We start from the raw sequence: 24,132 nt of genomic DNA on the forward strand, positions 1-24,132 counted from the left end.
AAATAATTTTTTAAAACTCCTGTCTTCTAATTTTTCTATATTTAACACGGAATTTGTATAAGAAGAGATGAAAGCATATTTATATTATCCAGTAGTGAGTCAGTCCCTGCCGAAGCAGTAATCTCCTAGCCCCTCACCTCAGGGCCTGGAAATGCGGCCAACACAACAGGGGCTGGGAAAGGGGACACTAGGTCTCTTTCAACTCAAAGATGTCAAGTGGAAAGCAGGTTACCAAACACAGTGTGACCCCACTCCCATAAAACACACAAACATCTGTGAGAATCCCTAGTAACCCTGGTGTGCCCAGGCATTTCCAGAGGGTTCCTTTGCAACTGAAACAGAGAAGAAAACCCCCGAGGCTGTCATCTGGCACCCCTATTGGAATGATGGGGTTTTCACGCAAATGTCCTCAGAGAGGAGCTTTCCTGTCTAGTGACCTAATGGGATACTGGCATCAACTGGAGAGAGTGCTGGTCTTTATGGACTGCAGGGTTGGCTGTCCCTCAGAGATGCTGAATCCATTTTAGTCCGATGCTTCAAGCAGAAGGGATGGTTTCTCCTCCTCCCATTTACCCTTCTCTCTTTTCGTTTCTTCAACTTATAGTTCCCTTTTCAGCCATCAACAGAATTGGCAACCTGAATGAAAAGAGGTAGCCCCAGGCATGGGACCTTATGGGAAAGCTCCTCTCTCCAAAGATAGGCCCTTCCTACTGGATGTGCTGCTGAGGCCATCAGAGTGGAGCAGGATGCAGCAATCCTTAGCAAACAGTACATCAGAAGTGAAAAATGGTAATGGGGGCAGGGGGTGGGAGTCTCCAAACTGAATGGAGAAAGGGGACAAAAAGATCAAAGGGGAAAAACAAACAAAAGGAGAAACAGATGAGTAAAAGGCCACGTCTACTTTCCCCCTTTCTAGCAGCTTTAACAGCTGCCAGTCTTTGAACATCACTTTATGCAGTAGGTGGAAGGGGAACAGGCTATTAGCCAGGGCTTCCTTTGTGTACCTACAACCTGCAGGGGGACGGTGGGATTACAGGGAATCTTAAATACCACAATCTGGGCCCAATTCAAGGTGGGGGGGGGGCGAGGGGGAAGAAGCCACACAGAATTTGAGTGCAAAAAATAAATATAAAATTTATTAAAACACCCACAATATTTTAAAGATACCAGGAGTAATACAGTTCACAAACCCAGTTGTTTGTGTAAATTATAATAAAATACAAATCAAAAAAGGATACATACTTGCAATTTCTAGGCACCCTAAATTAAATCTGCTGAAACACTGGGGGAGAAGGGAAGGCAAGGAGGGTAGCTCAGGAGGCAAACCAATAAAGTGGGAAGAAAAAATATTAACAAAAAAGTAAAAATTATACAAAATAAAATTATCAGCATAAATTTACTGTACTAAGAATATCTACAGTTTAATAATACACATCCTATTGCCTTGAGACATTGCAAAAATCTACCATTCATCCATCAACCCCAGATAAACTTCATTTCAAGTAGCCACAGTTACAAAGTCAAGACGGAATATTCAAGTATGGTTGTTAAGTTCACCTCCATTGGAAGCCAAGTAACCAAACAGGAATTCAAAGAGAGAAGAAATAAAACACACCAAAAAGCTACAGGGGTTCTAGATGAAGTCTAATGCATTAATATGCCACAATATGACCTGTCCTTGTTTTTTTTTAAATTAGAATACGTGAAAAAGAAATTACATCGCTCCTGTTTTTCTCCTCCTTTTTCCCCTCAAAAGAAAAAAAAGTACTGGAACCAAGAAAATTTGGATGTTCAAATGAGCCAAATAGTATTTTTTAAATCCTCATGTGAATAATGATGAGTTATCCCTGAATGACAGGTAGTCAAAACGAGAAAAGAGAGCAAACAATACCACTACAAAAAGCATCCCTGATATCAGAATAGAAGCAAACAAGGAAGTAGGCCAATTCTCACTGATTCTTAGGCAAAAAGCAACTTTAGACTTTGCATTTCTGTGCTGCAGTCTCTGCTCAGGGAAGAAGCCTATTGCTTTGCTCTTGTCGGCAGCTCTGCAGAAGGAAGGGCTGGGAGCGCCAAGACGGGGGCCTCACACATGGAAAAGCTCTTTGCACATGTGGGTGTGGGACTGTATAACCTATGCTGGGGGTATGCACCCCAAAAAATGTTCATTTTGGTCCAGGGTATGTTGAAGTTGGCCATGTACTACAGCAGATGCAGCTGGCTAATAAAACTAGGTTTTGAGGGAGTCATTTCAAATGACAGCAACCATGACTGAAAAAGCTCAATGAGATGGGCATGGGAAATTCACATTTTATTCAAAAGCAAAAAAAGGAAATGAAATAAAGTCAACCACAGTCCTTCCTTTAGGCATTCTGCCATTTTAACTGAAGAATGAAAAACAAAATGACCCCAGATTCTTCAAGGTCAAGTATGTCATCAAATGGACAACCTGTATGTATCAGACCCTCATGGAATCTACTTTACCAAAGTTGTCATGATGTTTTGTTTTTGAGGTATTTAAAAAAATTGTGACAGTGGATGACACAAAATGGAGCTTCCTGTTGAGTTTTTAAAATATCAACTTTTGTGGACCCAAGAAGAAATTTGGAATAGCACCAACTAAAAAGAGCCTCAGTGGCACCGAGTGAGCAAAGAAAGCTCCTTCCTTTAAGTTTGAACATGAGGGGTTCCCAATGAGAAGCAGAAGCATTGCTGGGGCAAAGGCTGTGAGGAGCAAAGGAATGAGACCCCTGCCCACCATGGTCCTGGCCAGTGCTAGGTGAGGAAGGAGGCCCATCTGGCCCACCTTGGTATGCAGAGCACCTTTGGAACCCTCAGAGACATCTACTTGGCACCCTGGACTGCAGGAGGAAAATGTGTGTTGGCTATGAGAATGCCTGCCACGTTAGAAGAGGCAGGAGTACCCAACTCCCCTTCCTCCAAAAAAAAAGAAAAAAGAAAAGCCCTTCACACCTCCTTTCTTATCAGGCCTAAGAGGACAGATGTGAAACGAGAGCTCCCGCCACCTCCAAGCCAGGCAGGCCCATTCCCCGTCAAGCCCATTCCCCGTCGTAGTAAGGGGGCTGGCCGCCTTCGAAACTTGCCTTTCTATTTGGCCAGCAAGGGAAGAATAAAACAAAACAGAAAAACTGCTCAGAGCAGGTTCTAGCACGTAAACAGAGGTCTAAGGAGACAGCACCAAAAGGGGGGAGGGGGGAAGAAGCCAAGAGAGACTGGAGCCCACCTTGTTTTTGGTTGGTTGTGGTTTCAGAACCTTGATAGCACCTCAGCAGGACAGGATCAGGGACAGTCACATTAAAACACCATAGCACCATTTTATTTATACTATTTCAATTCATAAAAATGCTTCCTAGTCCATAAAACACACTTCAGTAACAAAAGGAAAGAGAGATTGGTTGAGGCACGTCAGGGCTATCATTTTAATTTTCCACAGCACTGCCTTGGTGTGAGATCTGGCGGTGGTTAACTTCATGATGCCTGGCCGGGTTCTCTCAATGGAATTCAGGTTACCATCTACTTACTCACTGTCACCCGTCCTCACACACCCACTGCTGTCTGGTACAAAGCAATTAAGATCTGCTCTTCTTTCCTTTCTTTAGCACTTTAAAAGTCCCTTGTTCTGCAAACTACTGTTTCCAAAAGAGGCTGGTGAAAGGACCAAGAGGGGTGGGTATGATCTCTTTCCATGCATACCTGTCATCTCAGTGAGACAGCAAAGCAGTACCCACGAAGCCAGAGTGTGGGAAACCTAGGCCCTGCCAAAAAACACACCAAACAACAACAAAAACAAGAAACCTCAAAATCCATGAAACACCTTACTCAAGATTTCTGATGGTTAGATAACGGTTTCTTGAGCTAGCACCAGTTATTTTGCGAGAACCTGCCACAAAGCGATTTTTATTTTAAAAAACCTCTTAGCACAAAACTTTGCAAGTACTTTCCTTGCAAGCACAAGGCGGGGAAAACAAAACAAAAGAAGAACCAAATGTCTGCACTGCATGTGGATGGCGTCTGTGGACAGGGCACACTGGGGGGTGACTCTAAGACTCCATCATTTCCGCTGCTATACTATTATTAAAACTTGATCATGCTGTTAGGTTCTTTAGTTGCAATGGCTTTATTTTTCTTCTCATGATAAAAATGTCTGTTAATCATCTTTAGGACTTAAAAAATGATAGTGCCAGTAAAAAATAAAAATTTGATTTTTCTCTTTAAGAAACCTTCAGCAGCAAGGGCGGGGGGATAAAGAGCTGTGCATAGTTACTTTTTCAACATACGTCTAAAGCATGCTAATTTAATGACTGAGATTTGAGGTAGGTTATACATGTAGTGTGTAAAAATCAGCATGGGCTTGAGCATGGCAACAGCACCACCTAATTTCTGAAACACCGTTCTGAAGGGCATGGGGACGTCCAATGGAGACTGCCTCTTGACTCATTTCTCAGCAGCCTATTTGCTGATCTAGAATTTATGAACCGAAGGCTGTTTGGGCTGGGGGGACAGACATCACATGCTTTTAGCTTGTATTGGTTTCTTCTTTCATCTAATGGCTTTGCTACCAAAGGGGGATGAGGGGAAGAGTCTATTTAACACACATCAAGGAGATTCATACATGCCAAGCATCAGAATCACCTGGGTTACACTCAGGACCTTCCAAACCAACAGCCAACCTGGGGCTTTCCTGGGTCATACAGACGGTCACATTCTCCAAATGTTTTGTAAAATACTGTATTTCTTGCTTAAGATAATTTAAAATGAAGTTTTCAAGGCACCCCCGCATCTACCTAAGCACGGAGTCAAATGAGACCTGCATAAAAGTACTGATGCGATAAGCAAAATAGCATTTAAAGGACCCAACTTTTCCTCAAAACTAGAAAATCAGCATGCTCATTAAAGACTCTGCTTCCTTTAGCTTGTCAAACTGAAGGTCAGAGGTTTTCCTATAAATCTGAGTTCTGAATAATTCGAAATCCTGATAAGCTCTTGGGTACTTATTTCAAAAGCAATAATATTTCATTTTTGTCCTGTAAAATAAATGCAACTTTACAGAATATGGTAAAAGTGAAGGATAGACAAAGCACGTTAAATATTCAGCTACTATTTACAATTTCTCCCACAATTACATGTTAAAACATACTTTTTTTCAAGTTGCTGTTTAAATCTAGGCAAAAGTGCTTAAAAAAATTTTTTTTCACTATTTACAGTTAAAACCAGACCACATAAATGCTCAGGACATCTCACAGCGACTCTCCGCCAGTGCTTCTGGAACAGTTACAGTAAACACCCAGCGGGTCAATTCTCAGCTCTTACACAAGGCACCTGGAAGCTCAGGAACTTGCCTTTAGCATCATCATCTGATTGTTAAACTCATTTTATGAAGACCCACATCTGAATAAAACTGCTCAATAAATATCTGATGTTTATCTCAGGGCTTGGCTGTCATTCACTGTGGGGCCATATTCCCCTCTGTGTCCGTATGAAGCCTCCCACTCACCACACACATCCACATGGGTAGCTGGATATAATTTCTGCTAATACCACAGGAAAAACAGACACTCCAAGAAGTCTGACTTGCTGTCAACGTATGTTGCTTCCGCCTGTCAGGCCCAACCTCTCTCAACAATGTTGAAAAAATTAAGCACCACATTCTCATTTCAAAGAACTGAATGAATGCACCAGAATTTTAGAACGGGCATGTTCAAGTGGGTGGAGAGGGGAGGAAGGAAAGGAGAAAATGACCAAATAGAGAAATGGCACCAATTAGGGAGGAAAATCATAGCTACCTGCTGAAAATGTTTGACTCTTGCATTTTAAAATCATTAAGTGTAGGCCCACTCCCCAAATGATAGCATGGAGGAGGTGGGCTCAGGTATGAGGCATGCACCATTGTCCAATGTGAAATCCAGGGATAAGGAGATGCGTTACTGCTGTCACACTGCTGTGCGGAGCTCCTGCAGATGCAGCCTGCCCGAGTCAAGGAAGTCCCAGCACAACACTACAGCACCAGGCTCTGCGCAGCGCTGCACACAGCACCGCTGGCTTTTCACAGCTTGGGTTCAACTTCCTGTTTTTAAAGATACAGTAGCCCTTTTCGTTATCAGCACAGACTTTGGGGCATTTAAAAAAAAAAAAACCTGCCACTAAGACAAATTCCTTCCAGCCAGTATTCGTTGGCTAGTCAGCTCGGTGGAAAAGGCTCCCGAGAACCTCTTGATTCCAGCTCCATCCCGAGGTGCTGCCGAGGGGACCACGGTATCACATGACTTGATAGCTAAGGGACAGAGAGGATTCAGTGTGGAGACTAGCAAGCTTGAAGCTGTCTACTTCCAACCTGGTTTCTGGGAAAATCTATGCCAGCGTCTCAGGTGCCTGGCCTGGGGCGCACCTGCCCCCATCCCCGACTCCAAGCCGGTGACTGGAAAAGGGACCCCAGCTGTTTTTCTACAGATTCTCCCATCCTACCGGAGAGGACAGAAGCTGTCCTGAGGGCTCCCTCCCCTGAAGGGAAGGCATGTCTGTCAGGAGGGATGCAGTGGGTGGCTACAACCTGCACTTGGCTCATGAGGGGCCGATGGCTGAGAGAACCTTGTCAGCTCCCAAGAGGGCCAGGCTCACCAGGCCCAGCACAACTGGGCAGGAATGAGTGCTTCTGGCCTTTCCTGCCGATCCTTTACCATTACAATTGTCACTTTTAAAAAAATCCAATAAATACACATTTTAAATGGAATTTAAAACTACTCCTTTGTGAAAGGACACTATAAACTTTCTTTCCATTATTGTGATATACAAGGATAGAGTTTTAAAAACAAGAGAAAATAAAAGGCCCCCCCAAACAAGGGAGGAAAAAAACCAACGTGGAGATATAAATATTAAGATCACGAAAAAATCACCCGACAGCCGTAGTTTCTTCTTCAAAGTGCTGGGGAATTGGGGGGAAGGGAGGGGCGGGTCAGTTCTGAGGTTTGGACCATAAATACATATATATGCGTATCTATATATGTATATATAGATAAAAAGACTTCTGCACCCCCAACCCGCCCCCAGGTGTGAGGGCGAAAGCACCACAGAGGCAGCTCGGGCCTGGCCCGACGCTGAGGTACGCTGGCTCCCTGGCACCCTGGCACCTAGATCCAGCGGCTGTAGGGGCCCGTGACCTTCGTGTAGGCATACGAGGACACGGTGACTGCTGAGTCCGTGGGCACGGCCAGCGCCTGCCGGGTGGGGACAAGCCCCTTCTTTTCCTTATGCTGGGGCTCGACGACCACGGCACCCCCCCACTTGCGCTTCTTCCCATACAGCTTGGCCTCCTGCTGGCCCAGGCCCAGCCGGGCGGCCTCCTCCTGTCTCGCCCGTGCCCTCTCTGCCAGCTGCTTCATCTTGGCCTCCCAGAGGGCCAGCCCGTGATTGGGCTGGTTGAGGTTCTTGTGCTGGTAGAAGACCAGCGAGATGCGGGTGGGGTGGCAGCGGTTGGGCTTCTTGAGGGGCGTGGTGGCGTGCAGCTCCCGCCGGGCGCACTCGATGAGGATGGAGCCGTGAGCGGGGGCCACGGCCACGCCGCCGATATTCTCGTCCAGGAAGTTGTGTTCACTGTCGGACCACAGCTCCTCCTCCTCCTCCTCTGCCCCACCAGTGCCGCTGCCTCCGCCGCCCTTCTCCTCCTTGACCGTGCCCTTGCTGCGGGGCTCCTCCGCCGTCCCCTCCTCCAGGCTGAAGGGATCCCACAGCTTCTCCTCGGACTTCAGGGCCCCGAACAGCTTCTCACTGGGGCCAAGGGGCATGCCAAAGGACTGCCAGGCTTTGTCCAGCTGGCTCACCCCCGGGGTTGGAATCCTTCCCTCCTCCCCTTTCAAGGGGCTCCAAAGCTTGTCTTGGAATCTGGGACCACCTTTCAGGGCAGAGTTGAAATCCCCGGCTCCTACCGCCCATGGCTTCTCCGTTAGGCTGGGCCCAGCCAAGGCCGAGGTGGTGTTCCCAAACTTGCAGTGGCTCCACGGCTTGCCCCGCAGCCGTCCTCCAGGCTGGGGGGCCGGCTGCTGCCCCTCGCCAGGGAATAACCCCCACTGATGCTGGCCATCTGGGAAGTGGGAAGGGGTCAGGCAGCCAGCCCCAAAAGAACCGAGCTTATCGGGGACAACGGCAGGGCTCTCCGCAGGAGGGAACACACCCCAGCTGCCACCCACACTGTTAGTCCTCTTGGGGGACACGCTTGGGCCTCCTGAGTACTGTCCCCATAGGTGATTGGGTCCCCCATTCTGAGACGCCTCGGGCAAAGGCATTCTGACCATCTTGCCAGGCTCTCTGGGTACAGATTCGGCGTGGACCAGTGGATCTACCGGCTCTTGCTTGATGGATCTGCTGTAGCAACTGGAGCTCTGTACAAAGGGAGAGGGGTCCCTGGACACTGGGTGGATCTGGGGGGCCTTGGGAAGCAGATACTCCTTGGGGCCTGGATAAGCAGGCTGCTGGTGGTGAGGAGCAGGGTGGTGGGTGTCTGTGGGAACAGCCTGGCCAGGCAGCTCGGCAAACTCAGCACCACCGTAGGCTGGGCTCAGGCTGTTGTGCAGAGCATGGAGGTCTGGCTTCTTCTCAAAACTGCTGTTGCTGCCACTGTGCCCCCAGGTGCCAGGACCCAGGAACTGAGAGGGGAAGACGGGGTTACTGGATGGAAAGCCATAGTAGCCAAATGACGGAAGCGCGTACTTGGAGTGGAAGCCGTTGACGGAGGCCAGGCCGGGCTGTGCATAGTAGGAGTGGTAGGAGTACACGCTGTCCACGCTGTACGGGTCGGAGGGCCGGCAGCTGCCCAGCACCGAGTAGCTCTCCACCACCGCGTTGCCGCTGTACTTGAAGGAGCTGAAGTGGTTCTGTGGCTCCACCTTGAGGGAGGGCTTCAGGCTTTGCCGGGACAATCCACCCTTCAGAGACAGGCCTGAGGAAGACAGGAGGCAAGACAGAGAAGAAGCACAGAGAAGCACAGAGACGGACGCTCCCTCTCGCCAAGAGGTGTCCTCTGCTGGGCGGGTGAGATGAGTGAGGCCGGACTCGCTCCCAGGGCCGCGCAGTGGGGCCCGGCCCCACGGAAGCCCCCGAAGAGCAGCAGGCAGAGCCCAGGGCTCCGGTGCTGTCATTCTTCCCGACTCTAGCGAACTCCACCCGGCCTCACTGAAGCCCCCTCGTGCCAGCCATGGCAGGGGCGAGGGCCGCCCCACACCTGAAAACCCTGCCGCAGACCACGCGCCTGGCACCTTGGTACTTTCCGCAGACCCGCAGCGAGGAGAGCGGGTGAGCCGGGGGGACGCCCAGCTGCCCTCTGGGAAGACAGGGAGACTGCCTTCATTTGGCTCCCAGGTGCCTCCCATCTGGCCTGGTTTCCCGGGGCTGCTGCAGCTATAGCGCTGACTGACAAAATTAAGATAACTGATGGTCCAGGTGGCTGAGAGACCCCCCCCCCACCCAGTACTTTTCTGTATGGAATTCTATCTCAAGGCAGGAAGAGGGGTGGTAAGGGAGCCGTCCAGGGCCCCCCCACCCAACAGTGCCCGTGCCACCCCTGCCGGGCACCCTCTCCCCACACACCTGGGTCAGTGGGGATGCCAGCCAGCTCCAGGGCCTCCTGCTTGATCTTCTCAGGAGTGCTCAGCTTCTCCTTCTGAACCTTCTTCTTCTCGGCTGCCGCCTTCCTGGCTTCCAGCTGCCGCTGGCGGCAGGACTTGGCAGGCTCCGGCAGGCGCCGGACCTCGCGGGGGAAGGCGGTGAGCACCTGGATGGCCCCGCTGCCCACCTTGGCGTTCTGGTTCTCCTCGCTGCCAAACTCATCCGTGTTGGCCATCTTGTACAAGGGGAGTACGTGCAGCTGCTCGTCCTCGGGAATCTTGCCCACGCAGCGATTGTCTTCCTTGGTCAGAGTGCAGACCTGCCCCAGACAGAGAGACGGGGAGGGTGCATGGGATTGTGGTAGCCAGACACTGAGGGGGAGGGGCTGAGCATCCCCCACACAAGGCCGCCCCTTCCCCACACCGTCCCAGCCCCAGCTATCCACTAGGACTCTCTGGAGCAACTGAAAAGCGCATTTGTCTTGCTTTAGAGAGTAACGGAATCTCCAGCGTTTAGAGTCTGTTCGACAGTTTTCAGAGCACATCCATTCACTTTGTCTAACAAGGCTCTGGGGGGATAAGATGACCGGCCCAGGGTCACACGGCCAGAAAGGGGCCAGGTCACGACTGGGAGATGTGCTCTGCCCTCCACTGCCATCATTGCCATTACATGTCATCACACAGACCTCGGACCTTCCACCATCATCCTCCTTGCCTTCAACACTCAGCCTCCTTTTGCCCTTAAAATTGAAAATTATATGTGCTGGTTGTAGAACATTTAGGCCAGCACAAAGGACATAAAAATTATCTCCATAATCCCACCAACTAGAAATAACCCTTGTATATACTTGGTCATATATACACTCACTTTTTAATAATTAAATAGGATCATTTATATTATGCATACAGTTTTAGAATAACTTTTTTTCTTAACACGGTATATTTTCTTTCATGTTAAATATGCTTCCCCAATATGATTTAAGAGCCACACAATATTATTCCACTGTATCAATGTGTTAATTTAACTAATGCCTCATGACCATTTAAACCTGTTTCCCTATCATAAATAATACTTTTATCCTTTTCACTGAATTTTCTAAGATACTTAATTCCTTAGAATAAACACTATAAGGTAGAACCGCCACATATTGCCAAACTGCGCTCCAAAATGATTATCATCAGTGTTTCACTTACACTGGCAGAATGAGTTTCAATTTTCCTATACTTTTGCTGATACTTTTGCTATTAATTTCTTTAAAACTTTTTGCGTGTTATCAAAATGTATCTCGTCGTTGGTATGTGTTTCTCTGATTACTAATAAGGTTTGATTGATTTTTTTCTCGTTTACGTTTTACTCTTATATTGACTATATTTTATTTTCTGTATTCCTGATGTTCTGGCATTTGGGGCCTTGATCCTGGAGGGACTGTCCCTCCCCTAAGACTAGCTAATTCCTATAGATAGCAAATGATCCCCTGCCAGTGCAACTTTGATACACAAACCAACCAATCCAGAGTCCCCACCCCCAACCATCTCCTTTATAAAACTCTCACACACCAAGCAAATATTCTCTCTGCCTTAAATCACCCCAGGGCTAGGTATTGACAACTAGGGACCACCTCTATAGCCCAGAGCCTGCAGAAATTATTCAAACTATCCATCCTAAACTTATTCAGCTTACTTATCCTACCTCGCCCATTCCTTTCTACGAAATCCCCAGTAAAGCTCTGGGCTATTCTCTCCCCTCTCTGCCTCCTGACAAACCCTACTGCTGCCCAGTAAGCTGCCAAATGAGCACTCCAAGGCTGTAAGTGTCCTTATCCTGGGGCCACTGCACGAAGCTGTGCTGAGGACGCCCTCCCTGTGGTTTATAGAGCAGTACGAAAGCACTGCCACCCATAGGAGACCGGTCACACAGCCTTAGAACACGCTGCCTATATCCACCGACCAGCAAGTTGTCCACCACGTATTCTTGAGTTAAGAAAAGCAAGATCCTGGAACAGCACGTACACATAGTGTGTAAAATGTATACAACTGTGCGCACACACATACATTCAGGTGTCATCACAATGCTAACACAAGTTACCTATGAGATTTCAGGCGTTTTTACTTTATACTTTCTCATATTATTAAAATTATTTTTTACAATAAATAATTGTTTAATTAGAACAAAAAACATTATTCATTTTTGGAAAAAACTTATTTTTCACTCCAAACTCCAGAAGCTCTGGGATCCAAATAACCTCCCTGTGCTCCTATCTCTCAGTGCCCCATCCTCCTTCCCTGCCCCTCTCCTAATCCTGGAGGGCCCACCCTTCTTTCTCTGTATTTCAGCTAGAAACCCTCACAATACAGTGTAGACAGAAGCCTGCCCCATCTTGCTTCTCATCCTCTCTTTTCCATCGGCACTCACTCTTCTGGGGCCTGCATCCAGGCTCATGGTCCTAACTATGAACTCAGCGCTCTCCAGTCTCAAATTCATTTCTCCAGACCCTCCCTCTCCCCTGCCTACTCTACATCTCCACCTGGACATCTAGCAGGCATCTCAAAATAGAATTATTGATTTTCACCCCAAAACTGGTCTCTCCTGATATTCTACATCTCAGTAAACAACAACACTTGCCTAGTTGCTCAAGCAACTCACACATCCTAGGTCCACCCCATCAGCAACGACTCTCAGCTACGCCTTCAAAATCAACCCACAACCTGTCCAATTACTCCCCACGCCCCACCCTCACTCCTGCCCAAGCCCTGTCACCTCTGGCCTGAACAAGTGTCCCAGCCTCCTACCTGGCCTGCTTGCTCTGATTCTCCCCCACCCACCCCTACCCCAACATATTTTATTCTCCATCTGCAGGAGCAAGAGAGTGCTTCTGACTTTATAAATGAGATCTTAGGGCTTCCCATCACACTTAGAGCACAACCCACAGCCCTCCCAGCCTGCCATGCTCCCTGCGACCTCACCCCTCCCTGCCCCTCTAATCTCACTCCTCTGAGCCTTTGCCTGTGCTGGTCCTTCTCCCTGGAGTACCCCACCCTCACGCATTCAGTCCCTTACTTCCGCGTCTCTGCTCAGGTGCCCCTCCTCATACAGGCCTCTCTCCATGTCATCTAAAATAGCATCTGCTGTCATTTCATCCCTTACCCTACTTCATCTTCTCCTCACAGCCTTCCTTGCTACTGGACATTATATCACATTTTTGGGCAGCACTCTGTCCAGTTTATTCCCCGGCATCTAGAGCAGTACCTGAGGCACAATAAACATTTGCTCAATGAATGAATCAAAAGGTTGTTTGGACTTAAATCCAAGTGCTCAGAGAGACCTGGAGCCACACTTTAGAGAACTGGGAGACACTGGGTGCCCAAGAGGCTGCATTCTGCAGCACCCAAGCCAGCCTTGCCCCTGCATTTCCCAGAGAAGTGGGCAGGAGCAGGCAGTCTGGCAGGGTCCCTCCCTGCCTTGAGCCCACCTATCTGCAGAGAACAGGTGTGCGCCCTCCCAGGATCGTCTCGCAGGTGGGGCTGTGACAGGTCACAGGCTTCCTTACCACCGTGCACCCGTTGTAGAGGTTATGCTGGTCCTTGTGGGCGTGGGCACAGAAGTCCATGCAGGCCGTGACCCCTGAGAAGGGCCGCCCTTCCTTCAGCCCCAGGCGGCAGTCAATCGCTATTTCCTCATTGGTCACCTGTGTGGATGGCCAAGGACAGCTGCTCGAGTGACCTGAGGTGAGTGGCCCTGATTCGGCATGGGGGAGGCCAGGTCTTAGAGGGAAGGAGGGAGGAAGGAGGTTAAGGACCACAGCCATCTTGTACTTGGGCTGTAGGAGGGAGGTTTTCTGGCTGAAGTCCCTATAAGGGGTTACTTCCTTCCGGGTTATCTCAAGTCCTTCTCACCTCGTCTATGGGGTGCAGAAGTGACAGGTGAGAGAAACTCAAGCCTCCCTAGTAGAAACCACAGCAGAGGAGGTGGAGGATTATTAAGGGGAGAGAGACAAAGACCAAGGATACAGGAGAGACAGCCTGGGATGTGGTTAGCTTGGTGTAAACAAGGGGTCTTAACAAAGACCTTAACAAAGATCACTGCTCTAGCTCTGGCTGGGCTTTTCCCGTAAGGAACCCACTCTGCCGTTCCCCCACTTCAGGGAGCCTGGGCAGAGATGTGGGTGACATGTGGGCACAGAACAGCCCAAGACCCAGTACCTGGTTCTGATAGGCCTGGGGGGCCAGCCGCTTATACAGGGGAGCAACTTCGGTGGCCAGGTCCTGGAAACTCTTCCGGAGCACTTCTTCCTGTGGACAGAAGAACAGTCACACACCTCCAGAGCAGCCCTGCCTGGCAAACTCTGCACACTGGAAATTGACCTCCATTCTAGAACCACTGCCAGGTTGCCACTGGGAAGGTAGGAAGTAAGGAGCCATCAGGTATCTTTACGGTGTTCCCTCTGGGAGGGGTACGGTGCCAGGTCTGTTTTAATGCTGGAGACGCTGAAGCTCACCAGGAAAGACACTGCCTGAGGGTCTGGTCACCCTGACTACTAAGTACCTGTTCTGCCAGGCTCCAGCCCAGTGCCGCTCAGAACACCTAGAACAGGCTCCTGCTCTTTCTAAGCACTTGCTCAACACCCTAGGTCAGAGGTGTGGGATGGCAAGGCAGGTACAGGCACGAGCCGCAGGCGTGGGTCCTTCTTGTGGTCCAGACAGGTAAATAAAGGCAGGGAGGGGGGGTGACGCTTGTGCTAGAAATCCCACAGCCAGCCAGGCCCAGCGCCCATCACGAGCCAGGCACACAGCCAGACTGCAACGTTCTGTCCTTTAGACCCGCACCATCTCATGTGTTTAGTCACAAGTCACGTGTGGCTATTGAAATATAAATTCATTTTAATTAAAATTAAATAAAAAATTTTTTAAAATTAAAAAGTTTTAATTAATTTTAAAAAAATTTTTTTTAATTTTAAAAATTAAAAGAAAATTCAGCCCCTCCACTGCACTAGCCACATTTCAAATGCTCAGTGGCTACATGTGGCTCCCACGGCTGTGTGTTTTCTACAGAGAACATTTCCATCATCACAGAAAGTTCCACTGGATAGTGCTGCCCTCGACGAAGCAGCAGCCCTCAGACTGGCAGAGAGTTTCAGGTATCTGCAGCCTCTCTCTGGCTCTCTGAGGGTAACAAGTTGGGCTATGGGGGCTCCTAGCTAGCCTCGAGCACAGGCATGAAGAATTTATGGAGAAGAAAGAAGAGGAAGAGGGAAGAAAAAAGGTACCAAACTCACAGAATTAGAAATGGAAGGGTGAGACCAATGGCTCAGCTGTCTGTCCAGCAGGGCGGCCAGAGTTGCCAGCCAGCCTCGCTGCACCTCCCTGGCTGCCTTCCAGATGCTGCCACCAGCATAGTGGGCCTGAAGCCAGCACAACACGGGGGTGAGGCTTGTGAGCTCTGGGGAAACACAGGCCAGGGTTTAAATGCTGACTTCATCATCACTGTCACATGGCCCTGGGCAAGCCACTTGCCTTGCGTGTAAAGGGAGCAGTAATAGCGCCTAGATCCTCAGGCTGTCATGAGATTAACTGAGACACCTGTGAGGTGCTGGGCAGAGTACCCAGCACTTAGTAAGTGCACAGGAAATGGTAGCTGATGGAACAGGGAAAGTATTTGTGAGAAATTAAAGCAATTATTTTCATTCATGGTAATTCCTAGTTCCTGGTGGCACTGGGACTCCTCCATTCATGGAAGCAACTGCATTTACTGCTTCTGGGGGAGGCCAGGCACTGCCATAAATAAAAGTCTAGTGTCAAATCAGACTCTTAGACTAGGTCGTGTAATAGTCAGAAAGCTGGGCTTTGAGGGGAAAAAAGGGGTTCTAAATTTGGACATGCTTCCTTTTATTTCTGAAAAGCAAAGCTTGGAAGTCTGAGCATAGAAATTTACATGTAGTGTAAAAAAAAATGTGCCCCAGGACAGTCCCTGTCCCCTGGAAAAGGGGGAAGCCCTTCTGGTAAAAGGAGCTTGGAGAGGTTTGGAAGATAGAGACTGGGATCAAGGTACTGCCTGGATCCAGTACCCCTCTCACGGTAGCAGAGGCAGGAGGCAGGAGGCAGGGAGGCAGGAGGCAGGAGGCAGGGAGGCAGGAAGCAGGGAGGCTGGAGGCAGGAGGCAGGAGGCAGGGAGGCAGGAGGCAGGGAGGCAGGAGGCAGGAGGCAGGAGGCAGGAGGCAGGGAGGCAGGGAGGCAGGGAGGCAGGAGGCAGGGAGGCAGGGAGGCAGGAGGCAGGGGGGCAGGGAGGCAGGAGGCATGAGGCAGGGAGGCTGGAGGGGACATGACAGAGAGCCCACTCAGGCCTGTGCCTGCTTTGCATCTGGACTCCAAGTGGAGACCCCCTAGGGATGGTCCTCACAACCAGGGCAACAGAGAAGTGGCGGAGTGGGAGGCGACCTGACCTGACGCTTCTGGTTCCCAGCCTAAGCTCGGACTGCAGAGGAGACCCTGAGGCCCCTTGTCCTGCTGTCACTGGGTTGGGGAGGAGCTCTGGTGGGCGGGAGGAGGCCTCAGGCCTAGTGGCCATAACACGTGGATGCCAGTCCAGTGCCCAAGGACCGTGCCAGGCCCCCAGCAAGGAGACACCAAGGACCTGGACAACTGGACAAGTGCACAGAGATGTGGGCCCAGCAGCCAGGCAGGATGAGGGACACCTCGGGACGTCCAGCATTGGCCAGAAGGTGGCCTGAAGGCCCAGAGGCCCCTCTTTGTGCCACACCTCACACCCAGAAAGATGTCTTGAGAAGAATGGAGGGGAGAAATAACCCTTTAAGAGGGTCAAATTCTTTTTTTTTTTTTTTTTAATTTTATTTATTTATTTATTTATGGCTGTGTTGGGTCTTCGTTTCTGTGCGAGGGCTTTCTCTAGTTGTGGCAAGCGGGGGCCACTCTTCATCGCGGTGCGCGGGCCTCTCATTATCGCGGCCTCTCTTATTGCGGAGCACAGGCTCCAGACGTGCAGGCTCAGTAATTGTGGCTCACGGGCCTAGCTGCTCCGTGGCATGTGGGATCTTCCCAGACCAGGGCTCGAACCCGTGTCCCCTGCATTGGCAGGCAGATTCTCAACCACTGTGCCACCAGGGAAGCCCCAAGAGGGTCAAATTCTAATGAGGAATCTGAACATTTACCTTAAAGAGACTTTTCTAAACTGCAAGAGTCTGAGGTACCTATAATTGGTAAGTCTAATTTTTCACTCATCGTATCCCTCCACACTACACCCCACATACCTTATTTCACTGCAAGATAAGGTCAGTTTAAAAAAAAAAAATGGAAGTTCCATTTTCTACACATCTGAGTCACAGTGTGCTAATCCTACGTCCCACCGGGACTATTAAAGGCAGCAGGTGGAACAGGGTGAGTGGGAGGGTCCCACGCTCCCTGTGGGGCTGTGCTCACCTCTTTGGGGTTGTCTCCCGCGAGGCGGAACTTGCGAGGAGTCTTGCTCCGAGCATATTTGCAGCCATTGAAGTACATGCTCCAGGAACAACCGAAGGAGAAGGAGGCACCACAGGTATTTGGGTCTTTGCCTTGGCAAGCGCAGGTACGGCTGCAACATATATCACATGTTAGGCACACAAGGCACATATTTAGTTCTGGAATTTTCCCCCTCCCTCTGGCTTCCCAGTGACGGCCATGACATCCTTCCCTGCCCTCAACTCCTTTCCCAAATCTCTACCCTTGTGGGCAGAGAATCAGCTCTGAGCAGCCTGTTTGGCTCCCACCCCTAAGCCTGAAGTCTGAGAGTCTGCTGTGGGGAGAAGCACACGGGTTGTCTGAGATGGCTGGGAAGGATCTAATCAAAAACCCAATAACGTTTACACTTTGCCTTAACTCTAATATCTTGACCAGCTCCAACACAGACCACACAAACGGGAATAATGTGAACCACATGCCTGCTTCTTGCAGGCCCAGGTGCTGACAGGCCTTTAAACAAATGAACACTGACTTTACCATTCAACACTTAATAAAATCCAGAAACAACCCAAATGCCCTCCAACTGGGGAATGAATAAACAAATTGTGACACACCCACACAGTGGAATACTACTCAGTGGTGAAAAGGAATGAGCTACTGATACACACATCCATAGATGAAACTCAGAAACACGGTGCCCAGGGAAAGAAGCAAGACTCAGGAGGCTATATGCTGTATGGTTCCATTCATATGACACTCTTGTAAAGGCAACCCTACAGGGACAGGAAACAAGATTTGTGTTTGCCAGGGGTGGGGAGAAGCGCCTGGCTATAAAGGGGCACGGTGGAGTCTGGGGGGTGATGGAACTCTTCTATATCTTGATTGTGGCAGTGGCTACATGACTGTAAGCATCTGTCAAATTCTCCAAACTGTGTACCTCAAAGGATGAATTTTACTGTAAGTAAAAATATCTTAATTTTAAAAATGGGGGAAGGGACCCTATAAGGGTAGGTCTTGTGAATACCACTGATGCCTTATATTAGCAGGGCACTCACACTTTTCCACACTTGTTACCACTATTAGAGCCTCAGAGTCAATCTGGGGCAGAAAGCAAAGCTAAGCTGAGTCAAGAGACCCTCCCCAGCCAGGGCCAGACCCCAGACCAGATCCATAGGTAAGCATTCTTTCCACCACAGTCCTAACTCTGCAGGACACACAGGGCCCTGACCCCACTGTCCCACCCCTGCCCACTGGGACTGCCCACTGGGACCGTCCACATACTCATCGTTGAGGCCACATCTCCGGCTGGTGGGGTTCCCGTACTTCCGGAGGGTATCGGTGAGCTCCTGGTAGAGGGTGTCTCCGAGGCTTCGGGGGATGCCCTCCCAGGCCAGGATGAGGATGACGATCACGGCATTCTGGCAGTGGTGGCCCGCCCGGTGCCGCACCAGGCAGAGCAGCTTCTCTTCCAGCGTGTGCCTGCGGATCACCTGCAGGGAGGTGGGGCGGGGGTGCTGTGAACCACAGGAGCCGGGCACCCATGCTCCTCTGCACGGATGCCACAGCCCCTCACCTCTGCCCAACAGACCTGGGGGTGCAGATCTTTAGGGCAGTGTACCAGGGGCGTCACACCTTGGCGACAGCAACCACACAGGCTAAAGGACTATTATAATTAGGGAAAGAAAAACATTAAAGAGCAAAATAAAAAAATAATTACTACAAAACCTAAGTCATTGGTGATGTATATAGACTTAAGGATAAGAATATCGAGTTGGCCAAAAAGTCCCTTCGGTTTTTAAGTAAAGATAAAAGACATTTTTTATTTTCACCGAGAACTTTATTGAACCACATATTCACCCTTTTGTTCCACTATCTTCTGCCATTTTTCAGGCAACTTCATAATTAATTCCATCTTCCTGAAACTTTTTCTTTTTGAGCAAAGAACTGTTCCAGGTGCCTTTTACAGTCTTCCAGGGAATTGAAATTTTTTCCATTAAGAGAAGTTTGTAAAGACCTAAATAAATGGAAATCCGAAGGTGCAGTGTCTGGTGAATATGGCAGATGAATCAGAACTTCCCAGCCAAGCTGTAACAGTTTTTGCCTGGTCATCAAAGAAACATGCGGCCTTTCATTATCCTGATGGAAGATTATGCGTTTTCTGTTGACTAATTCTGGTCGCTTTTCGTCAAGCGCTGCTTTCAGTCGGTCTAATTGGGAGCAGTACTTGGAATTAATCGTTTGGTTTTCAAGAAGGAGCTCATAATAGAGGACTCCCTTCCAATCCCACCATATACACATCACCTTCCTTGGATGAAGACGGCCTCTGGTGTGGTTGGTGGTGGTTCATTTCACTTGCCCCACGATCTTTTCCATTCCACCTTATTGTACAGTATCCACTTTTCATCGCCCGTCACAATTTGTTTTAAAAACAGAATGTTTTCATTAAGTTTGAGTAGAGAATCGCACGTGGAAATACGGTCAAGAAGGTGTTTTTCACTTAACTTATGTGGGATCCAAACATCAAAGCGATTCACATAACAAAGCTGGTGCAAATGATTTTCAATGCTTGATCTGGATATTCTGAGTAAGTCGGCTATCTCCAGAGTGGTATGACGTTGACTGTTCTCAATTAATGTCTTGATTTGATTCGCTATCAACTTCAACTGGTCTACCCGACCGTGGAGCATTGTCCAGCAAGAAATCTCCTGCACGAAACTTCACAAGCCACTTTTGACACATTTGATCAGTCACACCACCTTCTCCATACACTGCACAAATCTTTTTTTGCGTTTTTACCTTCCTTGAAATAATGAAGCATAATATGCCAAAAATGTTGCTTTTCTTCCTTCCATCTTCAATATTAAAATGGCTACACAAAAATTCACCCATTTTGATAAGTTTTTTTTTTCAATGCACTCTGATATGACAGCTGTCACAATACAATCCAACAAAACCGTTTCGAATGAAGTTAAAGACAACTAGACGCTACTAGAGCCAACTGACAGAAAAAACCGAACGAACCTTTTGGTCAACCCAAAACATAGATAAAATTATAAGCCAAAATATATTCAGAGATTTTTATGTTGTCCTAAAACATTTGCAGAGAAAACGGTGCATATCTGTATGTTTTTAGTTAAAAAGCAAGAGCCTTGATGCTGTGGAAAACAGTTTTTGGTAGTTCCTCAAAAAGTTAAACAAATATAACCAGGCACACCTAAGAATACACCCAAGGGAACTGAGAGTAGGGATTTGGACAGGTACTTGTACCCCCATGGCCAGAGCAGCATTACCTAGGAATAGCCAAAAGGTGGAAACAACCCAAATGCCCGTCAACTGACGAATGGATGAACAAAATGTGGCATGTCCATTCGATGGACTATTACTCAACCTTAAACAGGAACGAAGGTCTGACTCATGCTACAACATGGATGAACCCTGAGAACACTATGCTAAGTGAAGCAAGCCAGACACAAAAGGACAAATACTGTATGATTCCACTTATATGAGGTACCTGTACGTGTTAAATTCATAGAGACAGAAAGTAGAATGGTGGTTACCAGGAGCTGGGATGGCAGAGAGAGAGGGTTTGGGGAGTTATTGTTTAATGGGTATAGAGTTTCAGTATGGGATGATGAAAAAGTTTTGGAAATAGACTGTGGTGATGGTTGCATAACAATGTGAATGTAATTGATGCCACTGAATTGTACACTTAAAAATGGTTAAAATGGCAAATTTTATGTTATGTATATTTTAACACAATTTTTAAAAATTAATAATACCAAAACCCACTGAACTATATACTTTAAATGAGTGAATTGTATGGTATGTGAATTATACCTCAATAAGGCTGTTTAAAAAAAAAAAAGCATGGGCCTTGGGCACTGCTCTCCTCTTCACTCATTCCCTAAACACCGTCCTGGCTCACACAAAGATATGTTAAGGCAAAGGGTCCAGGAGTGGGGGATGAGGTGGCTGAATCTCCCCCCAGAATCCCAGGGAATTCTGTGACTAGATAAGATGTGGGGACCTGTGAAAAGGGGAGACAGGGAAGGGCTCTGAGTGGCAGGAGGAGGGACAAGGACTCGAGGCGGGGCTTCTACAAAGGACTCTAAGCAGGGGGCTCACTTATACACATAGCTACATGCTTTAGAAAGGGGCACAGACAGTCGGGAGAGGGGTGAAATGGGGAGACCACTGACGTAACACAAGCAAAACAGATAAAGTCGGAACTAGAACAGTGGGGAATGAAGCAGGAAAAGGCATGGATTCTAGAGACCTTTAGGAGAAAGGGGACTTTGGGACCATCTGACTATAGGAGCTGAGGGACAGGGAAACGTCTTAAATCACCTCCACGTTTTGTGGCTCAGAAAAGTGGGTGAGTGTGGGCAGTGTTTCCTGGCAGGTTAGCAGGGAGCATGCTGAGGCCAGAGGCACTTTGGAACACTGGAGTGGCTATTCTAAGCAGCCCCAACAGAATGGGTCTGGAGGTCAGGAGATGTCTGGGCTGGAGACAGACTTGGTCATGAGTCCGTCAGTGCAGGGAGATGCTGAGAGAGCCACTGGGCAGGAAATACCAATAAGGAAAGCAGGCCAGATGTACAACTAAAGAACTGGGGGATGGGTGGGAAGCCAGACCTCTCTCCATCGACCACTGCCCGGTGGGAATTCCAGCCGAGTGTACCTACCTCTTCCAGTTTTGCAAGAAGAAAACAGAAATCCAGGTTTTCACATGAAATCTCTCCTTTTAAACACAGGAACACCAAATTCAATTTTTAAAATTGTAGTAAGATATATGTAACATAAAATTTAGCATTTTAAGTGTACAGTTCAGTAGCATTAAGTATATTCACGTTGTTGTGCAAACTATCACCAGAACTTTTTCCATCTCCAGAACTTTTTATTTTGCCAAACAGAAACTCTACACCCGGGGCTTCCCTGGTGGCGCAGTGATTAAGAATCTGCCTGCCAATGCAGGGGACACGGGTTCGAGCCCTGGTCCGGGAAGATCCCACACGCTGCGGAGCAACTAAGCCCGTGCACCACAACTACTGAGCCTGTGCTCTAGAGCCCGAGAGCTGCAACTACTGAAGCCCACGCGCCTAGAGCCCATGCTCCACAACAAGAGAAGCCACGGCAATGAGAAGCCTGCACACTGCAACGAAGAGTGCCCCCGCTCGCTGCAACTACAGAAAGCCCGCACACAGCAACGAAGACCCAACGCAGCCAAAATAAATAAAATTAATTAATTAATTAAAAAAAAAAAAGAAACTCTACACCCATTTACAATAACTCTCCATTCTCCCCTGCCCACAGCCCATGGTAACAACCATCCTGCTTTCTGACTCTCTTAATCTGACTACTCTGGGTACCTCATAAAAGTGGAATCATACAGCATTTGTCCTTTAATGACTGGCTTTATTTCACTTAGCATAATGTCCTTAAGTTTCATCCATGATACAGCATGTATCAGAATTTGCTTCAAAAATTTAAAGGACACCTTGTATGCTAAACAAAACATAAAACTGGGCCAAGAGTTCCTGTTTTGAGCCACAGCAATAATGGTGTCCACCACCCTCACCCTTTGTGGAAGCATCGATTACATCAATTTATTTATAAAATTGTTTTTGTGGCTCAGTAAATATATGAACATGCCATTAATCATATCCCTGTGTGATTGGCCTACTGCAGGCTGAGTCGGGCATTTCATGGGCATCTGCACACATCGTAGGTACTAGGGTTTCTGAGACACTATTGTCAACCTCTGCTCATTGCCCGGGCAGCGCACTGACTAATTGCACTCATGTGCAACACACGTTCAGAGCACACAGAGACACCCGACCTGTCAAAGTTAAGACTGAGGTCACGCCCTTTGGGTTTCCCAAGTGACAAACACATAAAGGTGACTAGGCATGAGCAGACAGCCCTGTGGCACCCTCGCAGACCTTTGGGTACACTCAAAAAAGCTATAACAAAGCGGAGCTCCCTATCCACACTCTATGAAGGAACACAGCAGGATGAAATACACAAAGTGCAAAAGTCAAAGGCCAACGTAAGGTGTGAACAAACCAACACTCGAGCATGGCAACACAGACTGTTCACATGCCATCACAGGATTGTAAACAAATCACCTAGATTCTGGGCAGGAATTCCCTGAGCACTGAACCTAGAACAGCACCAGGCAGAAACTCAAATCTATTCCCCCATAACTCTCACCCTTGGTACTTAGTTCCAACCACTGGGGTTCCCCAGTAAGTCTACTCTACCATGCCCCTGAAGGGTCTTCAAATATCTGCCTTCTGACCTGTTACCTTTACAGGCTGGCGAAGCAGCATCTCCATGATTCTTCTACCAAAAGCCCATTTTTTCCGTCTGCAGTGTTTGCTTCTGGCATGCCTCTGTTTATTCTGAGCCTTTGGAATGCTCCGTGGGTCACTCCCTTACTCCCATGCTTGGTGACTTCCATACTTTGTACAGGCCACCTTAAAATAGAGACTACCAGCAGGCTCTCTGGGTAGTCCCCATTGCTTTCTTAGATCATTCTCTCAACACACATTTGCTGGGTATCCATGATGCACCTCAGCTTTGTCCCCCAAGATCCTAGCCGGTTAAGTCTAGAACTTGTTAGGTACACTGCTTGTAATGAAGGTATTGGCTGGGGGTTCAGGCTGCAAACACAGACATGAACCCCAGTTGGAAAGAAAGCCCAGGCTCTAGACATGGGACAGGGGAAGTAGGGAGAGCCACAGAAGGCACTGTCCACCACAGGCAGCTGGATGTTGCCACTCCCCCGTGGCCATGGACCACTTCCTGCGCTCTTGATGCCATGCTGCCACCAAGGATAATCTGTCCTTCTTAGCATTTGTGGGTCACTTCCCCGGGGGGGGTGGCCAGAGAAAGGGAACACCTGCCCCTTCTCTAACTTCCAAGGAGGTGGAACTCTAGATGAGCTCTACAACCAAAATACATAGGGTATTTGGTGGCTGTGTAGGCAAAAAATAAGAGAAGTCCACCGCACTATGAGAGATGGCTATAAAAGAGGAAAAAAAAAAAACACCACAACTCAGCATGG

The 24,132-nt window shown here is 48.5% G+C and overlaps 1 protein-coding gene across 9 annotated transcripts in view; it reads right to left on the minus strand.

Annotated features, from left to right (window-relative positions):
* Window positions 1-1,108: 1,108 nt before the first annotated feature.
* TET3 (tet methylcytosine dioxygenase 3) overlaps window positions 1,109-24,132 on the minus strand; it is a 116,189-nt gene continuing 93,165 nt past the window's right edge. For all 9 annotated transcript variants that reach the window (XM_082427099.1, XM_082427098.1, XM_082427100.1 and 6 more), the window contains 6 exons: window positions 18,345-18,553; window positions 17,046-17,196; window positions 13,815-13,904; window positions 13,163-13,300; window positions 9,598-9,934; window positions 1,109-8,950 (listed from right to left, as the gene is read on the minus strand). In XM_082427099.1, the coding sequence (XP_082283225.1) occupies window positions 7,146-8,950; window positions 9,598-9,934; window positions 13,163-13,300; window positions 13,815-13,904; window positions 17,046-17,196; window positions 18,345-18,553 (2,730 nt within the window). In that variant the 3' untranslated portion in view covers window positions 1,109-7,145. The remainder of the gene's footprint in view (window positions 8,951-9,597; window positions 9,935-13,162; window positions 13,301-13,814; window positions 13,905-17,045; window positions 17,197-18,344; window positions 18,554-24,132) is intronic.

The sequence above is a fragment of the Balaenoptera physalus genome (assembly GCF_965194825.1).
Source record: "Balaenoptera physalus genome assembly, chromosome: 15".
NCBI lineage: Eukaryota > Metazoa > Chordata > Mammalia > Artiodactyla > Balaenopteridae > Balaenoptera > Balaenoptera physalus.